The 26520-nt window shown below is 46.7% G+C and overlaps 2 protein-coding genes across 2 annotated transcripts; one reads left to right on the top strand and one right to left on the bottom strand.

Moving 5' to 3' along the window:
- The first annotated feature begins 521 nt into the window (after positions 1-521).
- On the top strand, positions 522-9850 carry LOC129843754 (GMP reductase 1-like). Its single transcript, XM_055912337.1, has 5 exons — positions 522-847; positions 3934-4053; positions 6493-6535; positions 6731-6890; positions 7585-9850. Exons 1-5 carry the CDS (start codon positions 761-763, stop codon positions 7763-7765), a joined length of 591 nt encoding a protein of 196 aa, XP_055768312.1. The 5' UTR covers positions 522-760; the 3' UTR covers positions 7766-9850.
- Positions 9851-10680: 830 nt separating this feature from the next.
- On the bottom strand, positions 10681-26503 carry LOC129843748 (ataxin-1-like). Its single transcript, XM_055912330.1, has 4 exons — positions 24684-26503; positions 22366-22671; positions 21056-22216; positions 10681-20835 (listed from the first exon to the last, which is right to left on the bottom strand). The coding sequence occupies exons 1-4, from the start codon at positions 25233-25235 to the stop codon at positions 19519-19521; spliced, it is 3336 nt and encodes a 1111-aa protein (XP_055768305.1). The 5' UTR covers positions 25236-26503; the 3' UTR covers positions 10681-19518.
- Between the last annotated feature and the right edge of the window lie 17 nt (positions 26504-26520).

Genomic DNA, 26520 nt, shown 5'->3' with positions numbered 1-26520 from the left:
AGGATAATAACACAGAATTAATGCAAAGTAATGCACAGAATTTGGCCTTCAGTGACCCATAATTTTTTTTTTTTGGGGGGGGGGGGGTTTCCCACCTTGTGAATGTTTTAGTGTATATACCTCACCCCATCCCCTCTGAGGATGTTGACTGACTCCAGCACTTCCTGGTTCTGTCAGCAGCTGTGCTGTTCTCTGCAGGGATAGGTCCATCTGACATGAATGTGTGTCAGATGGCCAGTGACAATACCACTGCTGCAACTGCGCCTGCCTCCCTCTGCACTGCTCTCAATTATCTGAGAAAGAAGAGAGAGAGAGAGAGAGAGAGAGAGAGGGAGGGAGAGAGAGACAGAGAGGGAGGGAGAGAGAGACAGAGAGGGAGGGAGAGAGAGACAGAGAGGGAGGGAGAGAGAGACAGAGAGGGGGAGAGAGAGAGAGAGAGAGAGAGAGAGAGAGAGAGAGAGAGAGAGAGAGAGAGAGAGAGAGAGAGAGAGAGAGAGAGAGAGAGAGAGAGGGAGAGGGAGAGGGAGAGGGAGAGGGAGAGGAGGGCAGGCCAAATAAAGCCATAGGTGCTTGTGCTGCTGGGAGAGGAGTGCCTGTTAGCATGCTATAAATACTTGATGCATCTGGAGGTTCAGGGTTGGCTACTGTCTGGGTCTCAGCAGACCAGATCACAGGCTCTATGTTGATCTAGTGATTTATAGAATTACTGATTTATTGGACTGGGACAGGGATTGGACCATCCCGGAGGTGACAGGCCATCATGCCCAGGATAGACGTGGATGTGAAGCTGGACTTTAAAGATGTCCTGTTCAGACCCAAGAGAAGCAGCCTGAAGAGCAGGTCAGAGGTAAGGAGAGGATGGGTTATTATAAACCAGCCTTTATAGCTGCTGTTGTAGATGTCTAATGAGTTCTGCCTTGTTAGCACAGAAACGTGAAAGGTGGAGCCATGGTGGACTCCCAAGGGGACCAAGAACATTAAGTCTTATGTACAATGTTCAAATCTACGTTGAATCACAAATGACATACTAACTAGCCCAAGCCAGCTGTGTTGGGTTGGTCAGTTGTGGAGGGTCAGTGGTGAAAGAGATACCATAAGATTCCATCTAGAACTGGTGACGTAGAGGATATCTGTGTAGAACATACTCTGGTTCCTTAGCCTGCTACAGCAGAACACAGTAACCTCCCCTGTGTGTGTGTGGAGGTCACCTTCCCATAGCAGCGCTGGAATGTGCGTGTGTGTGCGCCTGTGCGTGCATGCTTGTGTGTGTGTGTGTTTGACTCTGCATGTTGGTCTTTGTGTGTGTGTGTGTATGTGTGTGTGTGTGTGTGTGTGTGTGTGCATACGTCAATGTGTGTGTGTCTTTGTGCCTTCTCCCACTGCCTGCCTGGCACAGAGTTCACAATGTTCTGCCTGGCTAGCACCTGTCAACACCTATACTGCTATGTAATGACATGAGAGACATGACAAGAGACATGAAATGGCGTGATATAACACATGAAATGGCATGATATGACACATGACACGGCGTGATATGACACATGACACGGCGTGATATGATACATGACACGGCGTGATATGATACATGACACACTGCGTTAAACGCTAACTAAATGGAATATGCCTCATTGTTGACAACAATCCACAGGCCGTTATTAGGACATTTGTGGCTGTTCCACAGCCTTTTTTTCAGGTAAGATACCAAAAATAATAATTTATAGTTGAATGAACATATGAGACAAATAGAGCAAACCCATCTCTTTAAGTTGGCTGAATTTTCTTCCTCCGTTTTCTCATATTAGAGCTTTTGTTGGGCCTACTAACAAAGTTCAGGTAACACTTTGAAACTGAAACAAGGCTTTGGAACCAGTTACTGAATAATGATTGGTTGAAACAACTCGATTTGTGGGTGATTCTATTTTATATATATATATTTTTACAGAACATGACATGAGAGTCAGCCTTGCACCGTATTCCCATATGGCACTAGATTCCCTATATAGTGCACTTCTTTTGACCAAGGCCCATAGGGGACACTGAGTGTGACACTGAGTGTGCATCCCAAATGTCACCCTATTCCCTATATAATGCAGCATAGGGCTCTCAAAAGTAGAGTACTATATAGGGAATAGGGTGCCATTTGGGACGTAGACAGAGACACTGTTAATCTGTTCTGTCCTACATCTGAAGTTCTAGTTGATTTTTTTTTTTAATGATTTACCCAGACAGGCTGATTCAGGGTGAACCCAGACTGGCTGATTCAGGTTGATTCACAGTGAACCCAGACAGGCTGATTCAGGGTGAACCCAGACTGGCTGATTCAGGGTGAACCCAGACTGGCTGATTCAGGGTGAACCCAGACTGGCTGATTCAGGGTGAACCCAGACTGGCTGATTCAGGGTGAACCCAGACTGGCTGATTCAGGGTGAACCCAGACTGGCTGATTCAGGGTGAACCCAGACAGGCTGATTCAGGGTGAACCAAGACAGGCTGATTCAGGCTGATTCACAGTGAACCCAGACAGGCTGAGCTTCAGACTGATTCCTGATTAACCCAGACAGACAGGCTGATTCATGGTGAACACAGGCAGGCTGATTCAGGCTGATTCATGATGGACCCAGACAGGCTGATTCAGGGTGAACCCAGACAGGCTGATTCAGGGTGAACCCAGACTGGCTGATTCAAGTTGATTCACAGTGAACCCAGACAGGCTGATTCAGGCTGATTCAGGCTGATTCACAGTGAACCCAGACAGGCTGATTCAGGGTGAACCCAGACAGGCTAATTCAGGCTGATTCACAGTGAACCCAGACAGGCTGATTCAGGCTGATTCACAGTGAACCCAGACAGGCTGAGCTTCAGACTGATTCCTGATTAACCAAGACAGACAGGCTGATTCATGGTGAACACAGGCAGGCTGATTCAGGCTGATTCATGATGGACCCATTCAGGCTGATTCATGATGAACCCAGGCAGGCTGATTCAGGCTGATGTATGGTGAACCCAGGCAGGCTGATGCTCAGGCTGATTCATGATGATGCCAGGCAGGCTGATGCTCAGGCTGATTCATGATGAACCCAGGCAGGCTGATTCAGGCTGATGTATGGTGAACCCAGGCAGGCTGATGCTCAGGCTGATTCATGGTGAACCCAGGCAGGCTGATGCTCAGGCTGATTCATGGTGAACCCAGGCAGGCTGATGCTCAGGCTGATTCATGATGAACCCAGGCAGGCTGAGGAAACAATGAGACATCATCATCAGAGGATTGAGATCAAGGCTTTTTGTTTATGTGTCGTTTTACTGTAGTTGGCACAATATTATGCTTTTAGCATACGGCCATACACTCACTAGCAGCCATTGGTTCGTTGATTAGTAATTGAATTAGATTGAAGGATGGATAATAGGTTATCTGTTGCCACCATTGTCATACATGTTATCCCGGATGGAGAGACGTCTCGGGGAGAAATATGAACATGAATATGATGAATATTTTTTTATCTACTTCAATACCAGTGTTCTATCTTATTTAAACCCTCAAACAGTTTCAATACAGGTCGTCACTCTGGGGTCAAACCCAGCAAACATCACCTGTATGTTATACATTACCACAACTTAACTGGTCTTCCCAATCCTCTCATGTTATGTCAACTGTCCTGACTTCAGGCAGTTTACCCACAACTCCTAGTGCTAAATGCCTGTGTGGTTTCCTCTTCGATTCCTCCTTTTTATGATGTGCATTTGTACCTTTTGGTGTTTTGATCGGCGTTCATGAATAAAATGTGTGATTTATTGGCTTGCATCCCAAATGGCACCCTCTGTTCTCTATGTAGTGCACATAGGGCTCTGGTCAGAAGTAGTGCACTATATGGGGAATAGGGTCCCATTTGGGATACACATTGATTATTTATTGTTACTGTGCTCCCCTCCTCACAGGTGGACCTACGGAGGACGTTCACGTTCCGTAATTCCAAGCAGAGTTACCATGGCATCCCCATCATCGCTGCCAACATGGACACCACGGGCACCTTTGAGATGGCACAGGTCCTCAGCAAGGTAAGCACTGTACCGTTTGGGATTGTGCATTCCAAATGGCACCCTATTCCCAAATGACGGCACCCTATTCCCAAATGACGGCACCCTATTCCCAAATGACGGCACCCTATTCCAAATGATGGCACCCTATTCCCAAACGGCACCCTATTCCCAAACGGCACCCTATGCCCAAACGGCACCCTATTCCCAAATGACGGCACCCTATTCCCAAATGACGGCACCCTATTCCCAAATGATGGCACCCTATTCCCAAACGGCACCCTATTCCCAAACGGCACCCTATTCCCAAACGGCACCCTATTCCCAAATGACGGCACCCTATTCCCAAACGGCACCTATTCCCAAACGGCACCCTATTCCCAAACGGCACCCTATTCCCAAACGGCACCCTATTCCCAAATGACGGCACCCTATTCCCAAATGACGGCACCCTATTCCCAAACGGCACCCTATTCCCAAATGACGTCACCCTATTCCCAAACGGCACCCTATTCCCAAATGACGGCACCCTATTCCCAAACGGCACCCTATTCCCAAACGGCACCCTATTCCCAAATGACGGCACCCTATTCCCAAATGACGGCACCCTATTCCCAAACGGCACCCTATTCCCAAATGACGGCACCCTATTCCCAAACGGCACCCTATTCCCAAATGACGGTACCCTATTCCCAAATGACGGTACCCTATTCCCAAATGGCGGCACCCTATTCCCAAACGGCACCCTATTCCCAAACGGCACCCTATTCCCAAACGGCACCCTATTCCCAAATGACGGCACCCTATTCCCAAATGACGGCACCCTATTCCCAAACGGCACCCTATTCCCAAATGACGGCACCCTATTCCCAAACGGCCACCTATTCCCAAATGACGGCACCCTATTCCCAAACGGCACCCTATTCCCAAATGACGGCACCCTATTCCCAAATGACGGCACCCTATTCCCAAATGACGGCACCCTATTCCCAAATGACGGCACCCTATTCCCAAATGACGGCACCCTATTCCCAAATGACGGCACCCTATTCCCAAATGACGGCACCCTATTCCCAAACGGCACCCTATTCCCAAATGACGGCACCCTATTCCCAAACGGCCCCCTATTTCCAAATGACGGCACCCTATTCCCAAATGACGGCACCCTATTCCCAAACGGCACCCTATTCCCAATTGACGGCACCCTATTCCCAAACGGCACCCTATTCCCAAATGACGGCACCCTATTCCCAAATGACGGCACCCTATTCCCAAATGACGGCACCCTATTCCCAAACGGCACCCTATTCCCAAACGGCACCCTATTCCCAAACGGCACCCTATTCCCAAACTGCACCCTATTCCCACAGGGCTCTGGTCAATAGTCAAATCATATTGATTTTCAAATAGTCTGGGTAGCCATTTGATTAGCTGGTCAGGAGTTTCATGGCTTGGGCATAGAAGCAATTTAGGAGCCGCTTGGACCTAGACTTTGCGCTCCGGTACCGCTTGCCGTGCGGTAGCAGAGAGAACAGTCTATGAATAGAGTGGCTGGAGTCTTTGACAATTTTTAGGGCCTTCCTCTGACCACATCTGGTATAGAGATCCCGGATGGCAGGAATCTTGGCCCCAGTGATGTACTGGGCCGTTCGCACTACACTCTGTAGTGCCTTGCAGTCGGAGGCCAAGCAGTTGCCATACCAGGCAGTGATACAACCCATCAGGATGCTCTCGATGGTGCAGCTGTAAAACCCTTTGAGGATCTGAGAACCCATGCCAAATCTTTTCAGTCTCCTGAGGGGGAATAGGTTTTTTTCATGCCCTCTTCACAACTGTCTTGGTGTGCTTGAGCCATGTTAGTTTGTTGGTGATGACGCCAAGGAACTTGAAGCTCTCAACCTGCTCCACTACAGCCCCGTCGATGAGAATGGGAGCGTGCTCAGTCTTCCTTTTCCTGTAGTCCACAATCATCTCCTTTGTCTTGGTCACGTTGAGGTTGTTGTCCTTGCACCACATTCTGACCTCTTGGGTCATATTCAGGAGGGTGCAACGCACCTGCACAATGCATATATCTACACAACATTTCTATCTGAACGAACCCAGGGGTTAAAGGTGCTGGAGCTCGGGTTACATTTCTATCTGAACGAACCCAGGGGTTAAAGGTGCTGGAGCTCGGGTTACATTTCTATCTGAACGAACCCAGGGGTTAAAGGTGCTGGAGCTCGGGTTACATTTCTATCTGAACGAACCCAGGGGTTAAAGGTGCTGGAGCTCGGGTTACATTTCTATCTGAACGAACCCAGGGGTTAAAGGTGCTGGAGCTCGGGTTACATTTCTATCTGAACGAACCCAGGGGTTAAAGGTGCTGGAGCTCGGGTTACGCCTGGCTTTCCCTTTGAGAGATTAAACCACTGAACGTTCCACAATGTTTGCTCAATATGTTTTGTTTTATCTCACCAGGATGGCGGCTGCAGCTGTCCTGGCGATGTGGCTAAGGCATTTGGTGAGTCCTGGTTTGATAAATCATACTATCATAGTGACATTGTGTGTGTCCTATTCTCTATAGGGCCTGGTCATAGTGGTGCACTATATTGGTAATAGGATGCATTTGGAACGCATGCATTGTGTTGTGTCACTCAAAGATACTGCCTTGCTTGCCCTTCTCTCAACAGGGTTGTGTGTGTGTGTGTGATTCTAGGCGCTGGAGCTGATTTTGTGATGCTGGGGGGCATGCTGGCTGGCCATGACCAGTGTGCCGGGGAGGTCATTGAGAAGAATGGCAGAAAGGTCAAGCTGTTCTATGGGATGAGCTCTGACACGGCCATGAAGAAACATGTCGGGGGAGTGGCAGAGTACAGGTCAAATAATACTCATTTCTTGGGTGCTTATATCTGTCCTGTTTTACACATATGAATTGGAATTGTTTATTTTTTGGGGGGGGGCCATATCCCACTCTCCCTGAGACGCCATCGGAGAGTGAGGTCACAGCCAGGGCCCTGGAGAAATTAGTGTTAAGTGCCTTGCTCAAGGGCCCTTCAGCAGATTGTTTTCACCTTGCCGGGGGGGCGGGGCTTCAAAGTAGCAACCTTACGGTTAATGGCCCAATGATCTAACTGCTAGGCCAGTGGTTCCCAGCCTTCTTCGGTTACTGTGCCACCAACTGAATTTAGCTCTGCCTGGAGTACCCCTGAAGTACCCCCTCGTGCATTTTACCAGGAGGTCTATGGTCTCATGAGTCTTCTCAAGTACCTCCGGGGGTCCTTGTACCCCTGGTTGGGAACCCCTGCACTAGCCTACCTTCCGCCCACACTATATAAATACAGTATAAATTCAGTTTTTATGACTAACTAACTTACAAGCAAGAACACACATTTTCTTCACAAAATGTTCATTTAGTAGTTAGCTCTAGTCTATTTAGTACAAAACTGTTGATGATGTCGAAGACTAAGAAATCAATGTGCCTGATCAACCCAATGGAAAGACCATAGATTTATTGACACGTTTTCCCCTCTTCCTCAATCCCTCCATACCCCTCTCCTCCTCCTCCTGCAGAGCGTCAGAGGGCAGGACGGTGGAGGTACCGTACAGGGGGGATGTAGAGGCCACCATCAGGGACATTCTGGGTGGTCTGCGCTCCACCTGCACCTACGTAGGAGCTGCCAAACTGAAGGAGCTCAGTCGCAGGACCACCTTTATCAGAGTCACACAGCAGGCCAGCCACATGTTCACATAGTAGTAAATAGACGGACGGACGAACAGACAGACAGGATCTTTCTTGTGGCTGTTTAGCACTTCACATCTTAATGCCTGATTTCAACTGTGCTGATTTCATTTAAAATGTAAAAGTGTGAATCTACAACAATATTTATGTAAATGCATCAGTTACTTTCCCTGTACACAGTAGACAGAAAGAGGAGAAACAGAGAGAAATACCAACCTGGACTCAGGGGTAGACGTAACATAGTAAACGTATATCCGTGACACTCCAATTAGTATGATATGTAACGTTTGGCATGGTATTCTTTTGTGGATGTCCATCTTCCATTTCGTCGGATATGTTACGAATTATAATTCGTACAATATGTTACGAATTTGCAAAACGTATGATATGTTATGAATTCTAATTTGTTGAGGCTAAGGTTATCTAGGTGTCTAGGTGGCTAACGCTAATGTTAGCTAGGTGGCTAATGTTAGCCAGGTTAGGGATTAAGGTTAGGAGTTAGGTTTAAGTTAGGGTTAGGGGATGGGTTAGCTAACATGCTAAGTAGTTGTAAAAAAATTGGTAAGTAGTTTCAAAGTTGCTAATTAGCTAAAATGATCAAATTGTCTGTGATGTTATTCAAACACACAGCCTTTGTGTTGCTTGATGTTCACGTTTTACACCTACCCATCCACCCTGTCCAACCACCCTACTTTCGTTTTTTGTCTTAACTTCTTGAGAATACAGGGGGTGCTGTTTTCGCATTAGCATAATTGCCTCTACAGATTAAACTGCCTCTTATTCAATTATTGCTGTTACTAAATGCATATAACCATATACCATTGGATAGAAAACAAGCTATGGTTTCTAAAACCGTTTCAATTTTGTCTCTGAGTGAAACACAAGTCATTTGACAGCACTTTCCCTGAGCAAGAAGAAGATTGCAAGATGTGTATGCTCGCTTCAACGCTCTGCCTATATATGGTCACGCCACCTATGACCCGAAACACACTTCATTCGTCTTCCTCTGGGTGTCAGGAAGACGTCAGAGGAGAAATTTTTTGTTTATCTTGTACTGACGTGAAATAAGACCTATTTCTTTAGCGTGACCGACAACTTCCGGTTTTCTGAAACGCGCGTTTTAGAGGTGCAATCCTCTTTTGTTATGCTGCCGTTACGGATGAAAACTATCTCCGTCTCGAAGTTTGTTTGATACATGTGACCATATCATCTTAATGTATGTTTTTTCAATATAGTTTAATCAGATTATTTGAATTTTTTCGGGAGTTTTGCCGTGTTCCGTTCTGTGAGTTTTTTAACTTTGGACAGAACCGTGCTAGTCGACCAGTACCTACGCTAAATGAAGAGGGAAAGTTGCCATTGTGAATGGATTGAACGACTCATCAGGACTAAGGACACCTTTATCAACATTCTGATGAAAGATTAGCAATAGTAAGACCCAATTTACGATGTTATTTCATATATCTGTCGTGCATGTGAACTGGTCGGGCGCGCCCAGCTGGTTCTGGCTGGCGTGGCTATGCTAATTTAGCGCTACATTTTGTTTTCGCTATAAAACATTTAATAAATCTGAAATATTGTTTGGATTCACCAGATGTTGGGCTTTCAATATCTGTACGCTGTGTATTTTTTCTGAAATGTTTTAAGACAAGTAATTAGTTATATGAAGTTGGTCTCTGTAATTGTTCTGGCTGCATCAGCACTATATCAGATTGCAGCTGCAATGTAGAACTGTGATTTATACCTGAAAAATGCACATTTAAAAAAAAAAACTATGCTATACCATAAATATGTTATCAGACTGTCATCTTATGAATTTGTTTGTTGGTTAGTGGCTATATATATTTTCATTTAGTCGAATTAGTGATAGCTACTGACGCAGGAAAAAACTGTTGGAGTAAGAAAATGGTGTCTTTTGCTAACGTGTTTAGCTAATAGATTTACATATTGTGTCTTCCCTGTAAAACATTTAAAAAATCTGAAATGGTGGTTTTATTCACAAGATCTGTGTCTTTCATTGGGTGTCTTGGACTTGTGATTTAATGATATTTAGATGCTACTATTTAATTGTGACGCTATGCTAACGATGCTAATCAGTGTGGGGGGGGGGGGGGTGGGGGGGGGGGGGTGGGGGGTGCTCCCGAATCCGGGTTAGGTACTCGGTAGAGGTTAAGTAACCTTCTGTCTTATGTAACCATATCAAATGTAACATATCATACTAAATTGAGTGTTTCAGAATTTGTATTTACATTTACTATGCTACGTGTAGTCTATGACACCAGGCTGGAAAAACAGAGCACTAGAGTATGTTACGTGTAGTCTATGAGACCAGGCTGGAAAAAACAGAGTGCTAGAGTATGTTACTTGTAGTCTATGAGACCAGGCTGTAAAAAACAGAGCACTAGAGTATGTTACGTGTAGTCTATGAGACCAGGCTGGAAAAACAGAGCACTAGAGTATGTTACGTGTAGTCTATGAGACCAGGCTGGGAAAAACAGAGTGCTAGAGTATGTTACGTGTAGTCTATGAGACCAGGCTGGAAAAAACAGAGCACTAGAGTATGTTACGTGTAGTCTATGAGACCAGGCTGGAAAAACAGAGCACTAGAGTATGTTACGTGTAGTCTATGAGACCAGGCTGGAAAAACAGAGCACTAGAATATGTTACGTGTAGTCTATGAGAGCAGGCTGGAATAACAGAGCACTAGACTATGTTACGTGTAGTCTATGAGACCAGGCTGGAATAACAGAGCACTAGAGTATGTTACGTGTAGTCTATGAGACCAGGCTGGAAAAACAGAGCACTAGAGTATGCTACGTGTAGTCTATGAGTCCAGGCTGGAATAACAGAGCACTAGAGTAAGCAGCTGCTCTGTTGCTCCTCTTGAAAGATGGATGAAAGACAGATGAGCCAGTTAAAAGACAGGATTTCAGTTGACTCTGTTATTTATTATTCTGATAATACAGAGACAATACATTTGTTCATGTTCTTTTGTGTTTCTTTAAACAAATTTGTTCAAATCTAAATTAAATGTTGAAAAAAATTACAACTGAAATATTTTGTCCATAAACCTGCAAAAACTCTCCTAAGAAAGAGACCATAGATCATACAGAACAGATTGGAGTATATCCTACAAATTAAAACGTAATACCACAGTTAGAAAAGCAACTTTGAAGTCTTCTATTCCTCTTGTTTCCTGTTTCCTGTTGTACATAAATGTATCTTACATATGAGGTACACAGAAAAGTTATTTCACAACCTTTTTTTGGGGTTGCGGACCAATGCATGAACATTTTTAATTGACAGATTGTACAATAATAACAATGATCCTATTTTGTATAATATCTACAACAATGTTTATATTTTAGCACATACATATCTCAGGGGAAAACAGTCAATGGGCGGCGTCTGTTTCTCTGCCAGTTCACCTGATTATTGGCAAGATGCAAACAACAGTCTAATAATCTCTATTCATTCTATTCTCTGTCTCCCTCTCTCCCTCCTCTCTCTCCCTTCTCTCTCTCTCAATGAATTTGAAAATATCCAATTGCTTTCTTTGATGATAAACAGTTTTATGATAATCAGACACACACACACACACACACACACACACACACACACACACACACACACACACACACACACACACACAATTCCTGAGTTCTGTAAACTACTTTATTTTGGCTATAAGAATTTTTTTAAATAATATAATTTTAAATTGAAAGAAAAGAAAGGAGAGACACCTGTGAGAATTCAGTCTAAAGTAAGTTGGGTACACATGGGTGGGTAGTGAGGCCAGGTAGTTACAGAATGTAGAGAAATGTCCACATGCATGTGCACATGTTCATCTACTGCTGAACCAATGGCACTGGTCCACTGTTGAACCAATGGCACTGGTCCACTGCTGAACCAATGGCACTGGTCCACTGCTGAACCAATGGCACTGGTCCACTGCTGAACCAATGGCACTGGTCCACTGCTGAACCAATGGCACTGGTCCATAATCACTGATGATCTTGACTCTAGCTTCTTCACTTGATAGTACCATGATTACTCTGATTTGCCTGAATTAAAAGTATGAAAATATAAATTTTAATGATTCATGTCACGTGAAGATACAATGTATTCTCAGGTGACATATTGCAAGTTGAGGTTTGAGTTTTACATGGGATGTCATTCATACAAATAACTGATGAAAGTGAATCAGAGACATTTTAGAGGGTCATTGGGCTGTAATGATTTAACATGGAAAAACACAAACCTATAATTCAGGTGTTGCACAAACAACACAATTACAACTAAGTTAATTGGACAGGTTCACTATGCCTGTAGTTCAATGTCAGTGGCTCTCCCTCCACCACCTAAAACATTGTATAACGTCCAGAAGAACCACTGTAAAACGTTGTATAACATCCAGAAGAACCACTGTAAAACGTTGTATAACGTCCAGAAGAACCACTGTAAAACGTTGTATATAGTCCAGAAGAACCAACGTAAAACGTTGTATAACGTCCAGAAGAACCACTGTAAACGTTGTATAACGTCCAGAAGAACCACTGTAAAACGTTGTATAACATCCAGAAGAACCACTGTAAAACGTTGTATAACGTCCAGAAGAACCACTATAAAACGTTGTATAACATCCAGAAGAACCACTGTAAAACGTTGTATAACGTCCAGAAGAACCACTGTAAAACGTTGTATAACGTCCAGAAGAACCACTGTAAAACGTTGTATAACGTCCAGAAGAACCACAGAAAGCCTCCGATAAAAGGTGAAGTAGAACTCACTGCAGGAGAAGCTATCAGGTAACTTACAACAGCATGAAACTATCAGGTAACTTACAACAGCATGAAACTATCAGGTAACTTCAATGAAGCTAGCAGGTAACTTGAATGAAGCTAGCAGGTAACTTGAATGAAGCTAGCAGGTAACTTGAATGAAGCTAGCAGGTAACTTGAATGAAGCTAGCAGGTAACTTGAATGAAGCTAGCAGGTAACTTGAATGAAGCTAGCAGGTAACTTGAATGAAGCTAGCAGGTAACTTGAATGAAGCTAGCAGGTAACTTGAATGAAGCTAGCAGGTAACTTGAATGAAGCTAGCAGGTAACTTGAATGAAGCTAGCAGGTAACTTACAACAGTATATCTAAAACAAGAAGGGAATGTAGACATTAAATCACAAAGTATGCGTCCCAAACGGCACCCTCTTCGCTTTATAGTGCACTACATCTGATCAGAGCCCAAAGTTAGTGCACTATATAGGAAAAAGGGTGCCATTTGAGACACAACCTGGCTATCAAAGATACAACCAACCCTGTCCTGTAGACATTGGTTGATGTTCAAATCAATATCATTACTCTTTGAATTCACTTTCTGGAATATGGCCCATAACAAAATCAGACGCACCCACATTTCTGTAAACCAAAATGATTGCAACATACAGTGCCTACGGAAAGTGTTCAGACCCCTTGACTTTTTCCAAATTTTCAATCAATCTACACACAACACGCCATAATGACAAAACAAAAGTGTTTTGTTTTTTTTGCTAAAAAAACAAACAGAAATATCACGTAAGTATTCAGACCCTTTACTCAGTACTTTTTTGAAGCACCTTTGGCAGCGATTACCGCATCAAGTCTTCTAGGTATGATGCTACAAGCTTGGCACACTTGTATTTGTGGAGTTTCTTCTCTGCAGATCCTCTCAAGCTCTGTCAGGTTGGATGGGGTGCGTTGCTGCACAGCTATTTACAGGTCTCTCCAGAGATGTTCGATCGGGTTCAAGTCCAGGCTCTGGCTGGGTCACTCAAGGACATTCAGAGACTTGTCCCGAAGCCACTCCTGCATTGTCTATGCTGTGTGCTTAGGGTTGTTGTCCTGTTGGAAGGTGAACCTTCGCCCCAGTCTAAGGTCCTGAGCACTCTGGAGCAGGTTTTCATCAAAGATCTCCCTGTACTTTGCTCCGTTCATCTTTCCCTCGATCCTGACTAGCCTCCCAGTCCCTGCTGCTGAAAAACATCCCCACAGCATGATGCTGCCACCACCATGTTTCCCCGCAGGGATGGTACCAAGTTTCCTCCAGACGTGATGCTTGGCATTCAGGCCAACAAGTTTAATCTTGATTTCATCATGTTTCTCATGGTCAGAGTCCTTTAGGGGCCTTTTGGCAAACTCCAAGCGGGCTGTCATGTGCCTTTTACTGAGGAGTGGCTTACGTCTGGCCACTCTACCATAAAGGCCTGATTGGTGGAGTGCTGCAGAGATGGATGTCCTTCTGGAAGGTTCTTCCATCTCCACAGAGGAACTCTGGAGCTCTGGCAGAGTGACCATCGGGTTTTTATTTAGTTACTTCACCTTTATTTAACCAGGTAGGCTAGTTGAGAACAAGTTCTCATTTACAACTGCGACCTGGCCAAGAATAAACTAAAGCAGTTCAACACATACAACAACACAGAGTTACACATGGAATAAACAAACATACAGTTAATAATACAATAGAAAAAGTCTATATACAGTGTGTGCAAATGAGGTAAGATAAGGGAGGTAAGGCAATAAATAGGCCATGGTGGCGAAGTAATCACAATATACCAATTAAACACTGGAGTGATTGATGTGCAGAAGATGAATGTGCAAGTAGAGATACTGGGGTGCAAAGGACCAAGATAAATAAATAAATACAGTATGGGGATGAGGTAGTTGGACGGACTATATTACAGATGGGCTATGTACAGATGAAGTGATCTGTGAGCTGCTCTGACAGCTGGTGCTTAAAGTTAGTGAGGGAGATATGAGTCTCCAGCTTCAGTGATTTTTGCAGTTCTTTCCATTCATTGGCAGCAGAAAACTGGAAGGAAAGGCGGCCAAAGGAGGAATTTGCTTTGGGGGTGACTAGTGAGATATACCTGCTGGGGCGTGTGCTATGGGTGGGTGCTGCTATGTCGACCAGTGAGCTGAGGTAAGGCGGGGCTTTACCTAGCAGAGACTTGTAGATGACCTGGAGCCAGTGGGTTTGGCGACGAGTATGAAGCGAGGGCCAGCCAACGAGAGCATACAGGTCGCAGTGGTGGGTAGTATATGGGGCTTTGGTGACAAAACGGATGGCACTGTGATAGACTGCATTCAATTTATTAGGTAGAGTGTTGAAGGCTATTTTGTAAATGACATTGCCAAAGTCGAGGATCGTTAGGATAGTCAGTTTTACGAGGGTAAGTTTGGCAGCATGAGGGAAGGAGGCTTTGTTGCGAAATAGGAAGCCGATTCTAGATTTAATTTTGTATTGGAGATGCTTAATGTGAGTCTGGAAGGAGAGTTTACAGTCTAACCAGACACCTAGGTATTTGTAGTTGTCCACAGTCAGAACTGTCCAGAGTAGTGATGCTGGACGGGCGGGCAGGTGCGGGCAACAATCGGTTGAAGAGCATGCATTTAGTTTTACTTGCATTTAAGAGCAGTTGGAGGCAACGGAAGGAGAGTTGTATGGCATTGAAGCTCGTCTGGAGGTTAGTTAACACAGTGTCCAAAGAAGGGCCAGAAGTATACAGAATGGTGTCATCTGCGTAGAGGTGGATCAAAGAATCACCAGTAGCAAGAGCGACATCATTGATGTATACAGAGAAGAGAGTCGGTCCGAGGATTGAACCCTGCGGCACCCCCATAGAGACTGCCAGAGGTCCAGACAACAGGACCTCCGATTTGGCACACAACTCTATCAGAGAAGTAGTTGATGAATCAGGCGAGGCAGTAATTTGAGAAACCAAGGCTGTTAAGTCTGCCGATAAGAATGTGGTGATTGACAGAGTCGAAAGCCTTGGTCAGGTTGATGAATATGGCTGCACAGTAATGTCTCTTATCGATGGCGGTTATGATATCGTTTAGGACCTTAAGCGTGTCTGAGGTGTACCCATGACCAGCTCTGAAACCAGATTGCATAGTGGAGAAGGTACGGTGGGATTCGAAATGGTCAGAAATCTGTTTGTTAACTTGGCTTTCGAAGACCTTAGAAAGGCAGGGTAGGATAGATATAGGTCTGTAGCAGTTTGGGTCTAGAGTGTCTCCCCCTTTGAAGAGGGGGATGATCGCAGCAACTTTCCAATCTTTGGGAATCTCAGACAATAGGAAAGAGAGGTTGAACAGGCTAGTAATAGGGGTTGCAACAATTTCGGGAAAGATAATTTTAGAAAGAGAGGGTCCAGATTGTCTAGCCCGGCTGATTTGTAGGGGTCCAGATTTTACAGCTCTTTCAGAACATCAGCTATCTGGATTTGGGTGAAGGAGAAATGGGGGAGGCTTGGGCGAGTTGCTGTTGGGGGTACCGGGCAGTTGACAGTGGTAGGGGTAGCCAGGTGGAAAGCATGGCCAGCCGTAGAGAAATGCTTATTGAAATTCTCCATTATAGTGTATTTATCGGTGTTGACAGTGTTTCCTAGCCTCAGTGCAGTGGGCAGCTGGGAGGAGGTGCTCTTATTCTCCATGGACTTTACAGTGTCCCAGAACCTTTTGGAGTTTGTGCTACAGGATGCAAATTTATGTTTGAAAAAGCTAGCCTTAACTTTCCTAACTGACTGTGTATATTGGTTCCTAACTTTCCTGAAAAGTTGCATATCGCAGGGGCTATTCGATGTTAATGCAATACGCCACAGGATGTTTTTGTGCTGGTCAAGGGCAGTCAGGTCTGGAGTGAACCATGGGCTATATCTGTTCCTGGTTCTACATTTTTTGAATGGAGCATGCTTGTTTAAGATGAGGTAGACACTTTTAAAGAATAACCAAGCATCCTCTACTGACAGGATGAGGTTAATATCATTCCAGGATACCCCGGCCAGGTCGATTAGAAAGGCCTGCACGCTGAAGTGTTTTAGGGAGCGTTTGACAGTGATGAGGGGTGGTCGTTTGACCGCAGACCCATTACGGATGCAGGCAATGAGGCAGTGATCGCTGAGATCTTGAAAACAGCAGAGGTGTATTTGGAGGGCAGGTTGGTTAGGATGATATCTATGAGGGTGCCCGTGTTTACGGATTTGGGGTTGTACCTGGTAGGTTCATTGATAAATTGTGTGACATTGAGGGCATCAAGCTTAGATTGTAGGATGGCCGGGGTGTTAAGCATGTCCCAGTTTAGGTCACCTAGCAGCACGAGCTCTGAAGATAGATGGGGGGCAATCAATTCACATATGGTGTCCATGGCACAGCTGGGGGCAGAGGGTGGTCTATAGCAGGCGGCAACAGTGAGAGAGTTGTTTCTGGAAAGGTGGATTTTTAAAAGGTTCTTGGTCACCTCCCTGAAGGCCCTTCTCTCCCGGTTGCTCAGTTTGGCCGGGCAGCCAGCTCTAGGAAGAGTCTCAAGGATGATGCACCTGAGATCCATTTCGAGTCTCAAAGCAAAGGGTTTGAATACTTACGTAAATAAGGTATTTCTGTTTTTTAGGGGTTAAAAAATGTCTAAGAACCTGTTTCCACTTTGTCGTTATGTGGTATTGTGTGTAGATTGATGAAGATTTAAAAGAAAAATTATTTTCAGAATAAGGCTGTAACGTAACAAAATGTATGAAAAGTCAAGGGTTCTGAATAATTCAGGAATGCACTGTATACAGTATATGAGTAATCCTTTACTGCACACATTGTGGTTTTTCATTGAAACAAATATTAAAACCTATTTTTGGGGGGTTAGATTCGGGCGTTCTGTGTCATAAGGGTACTTACTACAACACCATGGAAAAGCAGATAGTGAAAGCTTTTCCCTAAACTAGTATTTCACTGCCTCTCAAACCTGATTCTGAGGTCCATTCTTCCTCGCTGTGACTGTCCTCACAACCAGAGGGTATGATCTTAACTGATCAGTTAGGCTGCTTCGGCCCATAGAATGTCCCTGGGTCCATTGTCTGGCAATTTACATGTCTATCATTCAGCATTGTATTGCCCTTTAAAGTAGCCTAACTGCACAACGTTGCCCTGAGGCAACAAAAAGAAAACTACATTTCATCACATAAAACAACGTCCTCAAATATATGGGGGGTGGGGGTTCTGATGACTGAGGGTAACGATGAGCAGTAGAGGGTTGTATTCTAACTAGGCAGGTACTATCAATTGATATAACTCATACATGCATAATTCACTTTATAGGTCAATATAGAGGAGAAATCTCATGGTTCAGTCAATTCAAGCCTTTCCAGGTCAACCATCTGCTCGCTACAGTTTCCACTCACCGTGTTCTGGGGAGAGACTGGCCTCCCAGGCAGTGGGCCACTAACTATGTTCTGGAGAGAGACTGGCCTCCCAGGCAGTGGGCCACTAACTGTGTTCTGGAGAGAGACTGGCCTCCCAGGCAGTGGGCCACTAACTGTGTTCTGGAGAGAGACTGGCCTCCCAGACAGTGGGCCACTCACTGTGTTCTGGAGAGAGACTGGCCTCCCAGACAGTGGGCCACTCACTGTGTTCTGGAGAGAGACTGGCCCCCCAGGCAGTGGGCCACTAACTGTGTTCTGGAGAGAGACTGGCCTCCCAGGCAGTGGGCCACTAACTGTGTTCTGGAGAGAGACTGGCCTCCCAGACAGTGGGCCACTCACTGTGTTCTGGAGAGAGACTGGCCTCCCAGACAGTGGGCCACTCACTGTGTTCTGGAGAGTGACTGGCCTCCCAGACAGTGGCCCACTCACTGTGTTCTGGAGAGAGACTGGACTCCCAGACAGTGGGCCACTCACTGTGTTCTGGAGAGAGACTGGCCTCCCAGACAGTGGCCCACTCACTGTGTTCTGGAGAGAGACTGGCCTCCCAGACAGTGGGCCACTCACTGTGTTCTGGAGAGAGACTGGCCTACCAGGCAGTGGGCCACTAACTGTGTTCTGGAAAGAGACTGGCCTCCCAGACAGTGGGCCACTCACTGTGTTCTGGAGAGAGACTGGCCTACCAGGCAGTGGGCCACTAACTGTGTTCTGGAAAGAGACTGGCCTCCCAGACAGTGGGCCACTCACTGTGTTCTGGAGAGAGACTGGCCTCCCAGACAGTGGGCCACTCACTGTGTTCTGGAGAGAGACTGGCCTCCCAGACAGTGGCCCACTCACTGTGTTCTGGAGAGAGACTGGCCTCCCAGACAGTGGGCCACTCACTGTGTTCTGGAGAGAGACTGGCCTCCCAGACAGTGGGCCACTCACTGTGTTCTGGAGAGAGACTGGCCTCCCAGACAGTGGGCCACTCACTGTGTTCTGGAGAGAGACTGGCCTCCCAGACAGTGGGCCACTCACTGTGTTCTGGAGAGAGACTGGCCCCCCAGGCAGTGGGCCACTCACTGTGTTCTGGAGAGAGACTGGCCTCCCAGACAGTGGGCCACTCACTGTGTTCTGGAGAGAGACTGGCCTCCCAGACAGTGGGCCACTCACTGTGTTCTGGAGAGAGACTGGCCTCCCAGACAGTGGGCCACTCACTGTGTTCTGGAGAGAGACTGGCCCCCCAGGCAGTGGGCCACTCACTGTGTTCTGGAGAGAGACTGGCCTCCCAGACAGTGGGCCACTCACTGTGTTCTGGAGAGAGACTGGCCTCCCAGACAGTGGGCCACTCACTGTGTTCTGGAGAGAGACTGGCCTCCCAGACAGTGGGCCAAACACAGAGACAACAAGGTTCCTTCCATAGAAATAGAATCCTAAAACATGTATATACAAGGTAAACGAATCCTTTCCATTAATGTGGATAGATAGATGAAACCAAACAGCACTAACAACGTTACAAACATATAAAAGTATGTTCCCTACCTCCCGTACAACACTCCAGCTCCCTCAGCGACTAACATTTGACCGTCCCTCCATGGAGAGTTTGACTTGCTGAGTTATAAAAGAGGGTTTTGGCAGAGTCAAAGGGGGTTCCTCGTCCGCCCTCTCGGTCTGATCTCTCTCTGGAGCAGACCACCTCCTCTTACGACCGCAGGGTTTTTCTTTGTCTGCCTCACCCACTTCTGTCTTGAGGGGCGAAGGGGGCATGTGGCTATTCTGTTCTCTCTCTCTCATCTCTCCATTGTTTCTTCCTATCACCTCTACATTTTCTCTGTCTCTCATCTCTCCATTCCCTGAGACAGCCTGCAGGTCCGAGGTGCTCCTGGGTCCAACTCCAGCTCCGTAGACCCCTGGTCCAGATCCAGATCCGGGTCTCAGTCCAGATCCTGTCACCTGGTCCACAGAGCGGGGGACGCCCCTGTCCTCCTTAGTCAGCCTGTCTGTTTTGGCCACCTGCACCAGGAAGACACTGTTGCTGCCTGCAGCATTCAAACTGTTCCTAAAGTCCTTGTCCATACTCTGACCGTCTCTCTGACCGTCTCTCTGACCGTCTCTCTGACCGTCTCTCTGACCGTCTCTCTGACCGTTGCTCTGACCGTTGCTCTGACCGTCTCTCTGACTGTCTCTCTGACTGTCTCTCTGACTGTCTCTCTGACCGTTGCTCTGACTGTCTCTCTGACTGTCTCTCTGACCGTCTCTCTGACTGTCTCTCTGACTGTCTCTCTGACCGTCTCTCTGACTGTCTCTCTGACTGTCTCTCTGACTGTCTCTCTGACCGTCTCTCTGACCGTCTCTCTGACCGTCTCTCTGACCGTCTCTCTGACCGTCTCTCTGACTGTCTCTCTGACCGTCTCTCTGACTGTCTCTCTGACTGTCTCTCTGACTGTCTCTCTGACTGTCTCTCTGACTGTCTCTCTGACTGTTGCTCTGACTGTCTCTCTGACCGTCTCTCTGACTGTCTCTCTGACTGTCTCTCTGACTGTTGCTCTGACTATTTATTTGACTGTTGATTTGATCAATACTCTGACCATTATTCTGGCTATTCCCCTGACTGTTCCCTTGCCGGTTAGACTCCTGTGTGATGTCCCCAGTGTTGTGGCTGTGCCTCAGCTTGACCTCGTGACCCTGGCTGCTGTGGTTCCTCCCAGACACAGAGCCGTCGCCACCCCTCAGGCTCCTGAGGGTCAGGGAGACACACACGTCCCCAACACACAGCTTGGCACAGCTCAGCTCCAACAGCTGAGTGGTCCGGTCAGGGCAGCAGGACGACCAGCCCTGGCCGAACACAAAGAACGGGTACTCCAACAGCACCTCCACGCACACCTGCAGAGGAATACAACACACAAAGGATACACAATAAACTGTTATTGGCATAAACATAGACATTAGGATGGGGTTATGGTAGCCTGATCTCAGATCTGTTTGTGCTCTTTTCAACACCATTGCGGTGTGAGAATGAGTGACAAGGCGTTGGCAGGGAAGTACAAACAGACTGGCACTGAGTCTAGGGGAATGGAGACAACAACAAGCTTCACTAGCTTACCTGTGCTTTGTGTTCCCCGACACCGAACTGTATGATGACAGCGCTGGGTGTCTGGCCTGTGTCGATGCGTTCCACAGTGCTGGAGTCAATCTTCAGCTCACTGCTGATCTCAGCACTCTGGATAAAGTCCTCCGTCTTCAGGTCTTCCACTCGCTTCAGCTCCCCATCCGCCAGCTGGATGATGGAGCCACGCATGAAGAACGGAGGGAGCGTGGTTGGAGAGGAGGAGGGAGAGGGGGTGGCCTGGACAGGGGCTGGAGCTAGGGCTGGAGAGGAGGAGAGGGAAGAGGAGAGAGAGGGGGAGGCCTGGACAGGGGCGGGAACTAGGGCTAGGGCAGGGGAGGGGGACACCACCACAGTAGCAGTTGTGTTAGAGGGGATTTGGATGTGCTGGATGGGTAGTACTTGGGCCTGGAGTACAGCAGGGGCCTGGTGGTGGCTGTCCGACCCCAGCATCTCACACTTGGACAGGGACGCAGTGAGGTAGGTGTGGCGGGGGAGGGATGTGGTCGCTGGAGCCAGCTGAGAGGCGGTGGTGCTGGCCGTCCTGGCGGTCACCGAGCAGGCGGCCTCGAGGTCCGTAGTGGTGGTAACGTCACCGACTCCGTTAACGGGTATCAGGAGAGACTGGAGGGACTGGCCGTCCGGGATGACCAGGTGCTGCGGCAGGGTGGCGTAGCTGACGCCATGCTGGTTACCTGCCCTGGCGATGTAGCCGATGATTGGTGCCTGGGTGGTGGAGTACAGGCTGTGTACATGCTGGTCAGAGTGGTGGGTGGTCTGGATAACCGTGTGAGGGGCAGAAGAGACCTTCTGAGCATCAGAGGAGTTGAGGGAGGTGAAAGAGGAGGTTCTGGAGACAGGTTTCCCTAGACAGATGCCTCCTCCCTCACTGTGTATTAGTGATGGGTGGACCTGGACCTTGTCCTGCTCAGCACCACTGGTAGGGTGGGGGTGGGCCTGGGCGTTTGCTACCAGCACCAGGGAGGTTTGTAGTCCCGTTGAATCCTGGGTAGTGTAGTCTGCGGGAATGAGGATGTGTCGAGCTTCATATCCATGGTGAACCTGCTGATTGTTCTGGTTAGAGTAGGAGGTTCCTTTGACGCCAGCACAGCTCTGTTTACCGAAACTCCTCTCCAGCTCTCCATTTAGCTGCACCACCTTCAAATCAAATCAATCTTTATTTGTCATATCCACAGGATACAGTGTAGTCTAAACTGTACAATGACATGCTTACTCACAAGCTCTCCTCGCAAACAGTTCAACATCTAAAAATGTCTTACGATCGTTACGATAAACGATATAAATACCTTGGTGTGTCCGCCCTCAGCTTTGTTGACCCCTAACCCATCCGCATACTGGACCAGCACCTGGGAGGGGGCGAGGGTGAGGGTGTGGGGGAGGAGGCCCATCCCAGGGTGGGTGTGGAGCTGGAGAGGCTGGAGGTGGCCCTGGGTAGGGGAGGTGACGGTCAGAGGGCTGCTGCTGTCCAGCTGGATGTACTGGTGGGTACTGGGGAAGTGGGTGGAGGTCGGCAGGGAGACGGTAGTCCCTCCAACGGACACAGCCAGGTCAGACGGCAGTCCTATCTGGAGCTGGTTCTGCTGGTCACCAGCCTTAACATAACATAGTACATCATTAATCGCCCCAAAGGGGATATTTGTTCGCACCAAGCAATACATTAAAAAACACAAATAAATATATAATAATACTAATTAATTACACAATAAATACCAGTGTTGGGGAAGCTACTCTGAAAAGTATAGTTCATCAAGCTAACAATTACTTCACTTAATGATGCATTATCATATTGAAATCTGAAATGTCATGGTCTACAAATTTCAAAAACGGATCACAATTTAGTCTATTAAACACAAAAACAATGTTTTAAGTGAGAATTGGGCAGGTCTGACACAAACAAATAAAATAAGGAAATGATCTACACATAATTTAGTTCAACTCCCAGCAAATACTGCAAAATGTCGTTAACTTACTAGTTGAACTCCATGTAGTTCACTACTCCCCAACACTGATATACGGTGCCTTCGGAAAGTATTCAGACCCCTTGACTTTTTCCACAATGGATTAAATCAAATAAAAATCTGAACACAATACCCCATAATGACAAAGCAAAAACAGGTTTTAATACAGTTTTGTAAATGTATATAAATACATGTAAAAATACCTTATTTACAGAAGTATTCAGACCCTTTGCCATGAGACTCAAAATTGAGCTCAGGTGCATCCTGTTTCCATTGATCATCCTTGAGATGTTTCTACAACTTGATTGGAGTCCACCTGTGGTAAATTCAATTGATTGGACATGATTTGGAAAAGTGTACACCTGTCTATATAAGGTCCCACAGCTGACAGTGCATTTCAGAGCAAAAACCAAGCCATGAGGTCGAAGGAATTGTCCGTAGAGCTCTGAAAGAGGATTGTGTAGATGCATAGATCTGGGGAAGGGTACCAAAAAATGGCTGCAGCATTGAAGGTCCCCAAAGACACAGTTGCCTCCATCATTCTTAAATGGAAGAAGTTTGGAACCACCAAGACTACCTAGAGCTGGCCGCCCGGCCAAACTGAGCAATCGGGGGAGAAGGGCCTTGGTCAGGGAGGTAACCAAGATCCCGATGGTCACTCTGACAGAGTTCCAGAGTTCCTCTGTGGAGATGGGAGAACCTTCCAGAAGGACATCCATCTCTGCAGCACTCCATCAATAAGGCCTTTATGGTAGACTGACCAGACGGAAGCCACTCCTCAATAAAAGGCACATGACAGCCCGCTTGGAGTTTGCCAAAAGGCACCTAAAGGACTCTCAGACCATGAGAAACAAGATTCTCTGGTCTGATGAAACCAAGATTGAACTGTTTGACCTGAATGCCAAATGTCACGTCTGACGGAGACCTGGCACCATCCTTACAGTGAAGAATGATGGTGGCAGCATCATGCTGTGGGGAGGTTTTTCAGCGGTTGGGACTGGGAGACTAGTCAGAATCGAGGGAAAGATGAATGGAGCAAAATACAGAGAGATCTTTGATGAAAACCTGCTCCAGATAGCTGATGACCTTAGACTGGGGCAAAGGTTCACCTACCAACAGGACAACAACCCTAAGCACACAGCATAGACAATGCAGGAGTGGCTTCGGGACAAGTCTCTGAATGTCCTTGAGTGGCCCAGCCAGAGCCTGGACTTGAACCCAATCGAACATCTCTGGAGAGACCTGAAAATAGCTGTGCAGCAATGCTCCAATCCAACCTGACAGAGCTTGATAGGCTCTGCAGAGAAGAATGGGAGAAACTCCCCAAATACAGGTGTACCAAGCTTGTAGCGTCATACCCAGGAAGACTTGAGGTTGTAATCGCTGCCAAAGGTGCTTCGACAAAGTACTGAGTAAAGGGTCTGAATACTTGTGTTAATTTGATTTTTCAGTTTTTTATTTTGAATAAATTTGCTAAAATAAAAAATAAAAACGTTTTTGCTTTGTCATTACGGGGTATTGTGTGTAGATTGATAAGGGGGGGGAAACCATTTAATATATTTTAAAATAAGGCTATAACGTAACAAAATGTGGAAAAAGTCAAGGGGTCTGAATACTTTCTGAATGCATACACAATAGACACACACCTTGGTGGCCTGGGAGATGAGGGCGGCGGTGTAGCAGTGGCCGTCCAGATGGTGGCGCTGTTGCCCTGTGGAGGTGGCTACACTGGTGGCAGTGGACTGGATGATCTGAGAGGAGATGTAGCCAGTGTACGGCCCCGAGCTAATGAATTGGAGGTTAGGGGCCAGCTGGGCGTACTGGATTGTCCCGCCCTGTTGGCTGAGCCCCACCCCAGTGGGGTAGACAGTGGAGAGAGAGGACAGGGGAATCGTAGACAGAGAGGTAGCAGAAGGGGAGGGGGATGAAGAGGAGGACGAGGAGACATGAAACCTGGGGCTGGGAGTTTCTGTGGATCTGCAGCGTTCGCTGGCTACATTGGCCAGCCAAGCCAGGTTCTCTGTGTGTAGGGTAGTGTCTGCTGAGGCTGCAGCTGCTGCTGGTACCACCATAGGCCTCTGCTCCAGAGCCAGGATCTCAGCTGCTGCTGTTACCACCACAGGCCTCTGCTCCAGGGCTAGGATCTCACGCTTCTTTGGAGGTAGACAGCCATGGCTCCTCTCCTGGTTGGATTTCATGGTTGGTTTTCACTCTTTGTTTGTCTCTCAAGTAGGTTTTTTGAACCTACTGTTTCTCTCTCTCTGTCCCTATCTCTGTTTCTCTCTCTCTTTGTCCCTATCTCTGTTTCTCTCTCTCTCTGTCCCTATCTCTGTTTCTCTCTCTCTTTGTCCCTATCTCTGTTTCTCTCTCTCTTTGTCCCTATCTCTGTTTCTCTCTCTCTTTGTCCCTATCTCTGTTTCTCTCTCTCTCTGTCCCTATCTCTGTTTCTCTCTCAACTACAATTCAATTTAAGGGCTTTATTGGCATGGGAAACATCTCTCTCTCTCTCAGTGTTGTCGTGGGCTCAAACAGGTCTCCTTCAGGTCTTCACTGTGTGACTGTGTGTCCTGGACTCAGTAGTCTAGAGAGGGCAGAGTGACACCCGCCAGGGGACAGAGAGGACGGCTCCATGGACTTCATGAGGAATCATCTCTGATTAACCACCAGCCTCCACAACGTCCGCCAGCTGTAAATCTGGAGACAGAGAAAGACACACAATTGTTATGTTCTAGCATGTAGAAACAACAGAGAAGAATGATGGCTGTACATTTCCAACATGCTTACAATCATCACATTCCATATTTTGATATGCCCTGCAGGCATGAGATGCAGGTGAGTAGAGAGTGAGAAAGAGGGGTGGACATGTAACGGGCTTGGCTTGAAGCCCTGGACATCATGGCATGAGTTTTTGTGGAATTTCTAGCATCAGAACTTTACTTAAATACAGAATATTTTCGGGAACAAAAAATAACATTATTAACCGATTCTCAAGATTTGAAAATAACAGTTCTGTTCCGGAACACTAGAGATCACTTTAGTTGCTGGTTCTATTTCTGTTAGTTGAGTTGTTGTTGATTTTTCACAGTTTTTGGTTCTGTTTCCTGAACCGGTACCAACCCCTGCTTCAATGACTGTGAGTGGAAAAAGGTAGGTGTGAAAAGCCCGACACCAGATCCAATGACCTCCTGGTTGTTGTTGTTCTGTCTGAGTATTTATATCCATTTTATATCCATTTTTTTTAACCTCTTTTTCTCCCCAATATCATGGTTTCCAATTGGTAGTTAGTCTTGTCTCATCGCTGCAATTCCCGTACGGACTCCGGAGAGGCGACGGTCGAGAGCCATGCGTCCTCCGAAACACAACCCAACCAAGTCGCACTGCTTCTTATAGATGAACCATTCTATATCTATAACAGAACAGCCTGATAAAGCCTGCTAGATGAACCATTCTATATCTATGACAGAACAGCCTGATAAAGCCTGC

Source organism: Salvelinus fontinalis, unplaced genomic scaffold (genome assembly GCF_029448725.1).
Source record: "Salvelinus fontinalis isolate EN_2023a unplaced genomic scaffold, ASM2944872v1 scaffold_0158, whole genome shotgun sequence".
NCBI lineage: Eukaryota > Metazoa > Chordata > Actinopteri > Salmoniformes > Salmonidae > Salvelinus > Salvelinus fontinalis.
The sequence above is the reverse complement of the archived record's forward strand: the minus strand, read 5'-3'. Positions and strand labels throughout refer to the sequence as shown.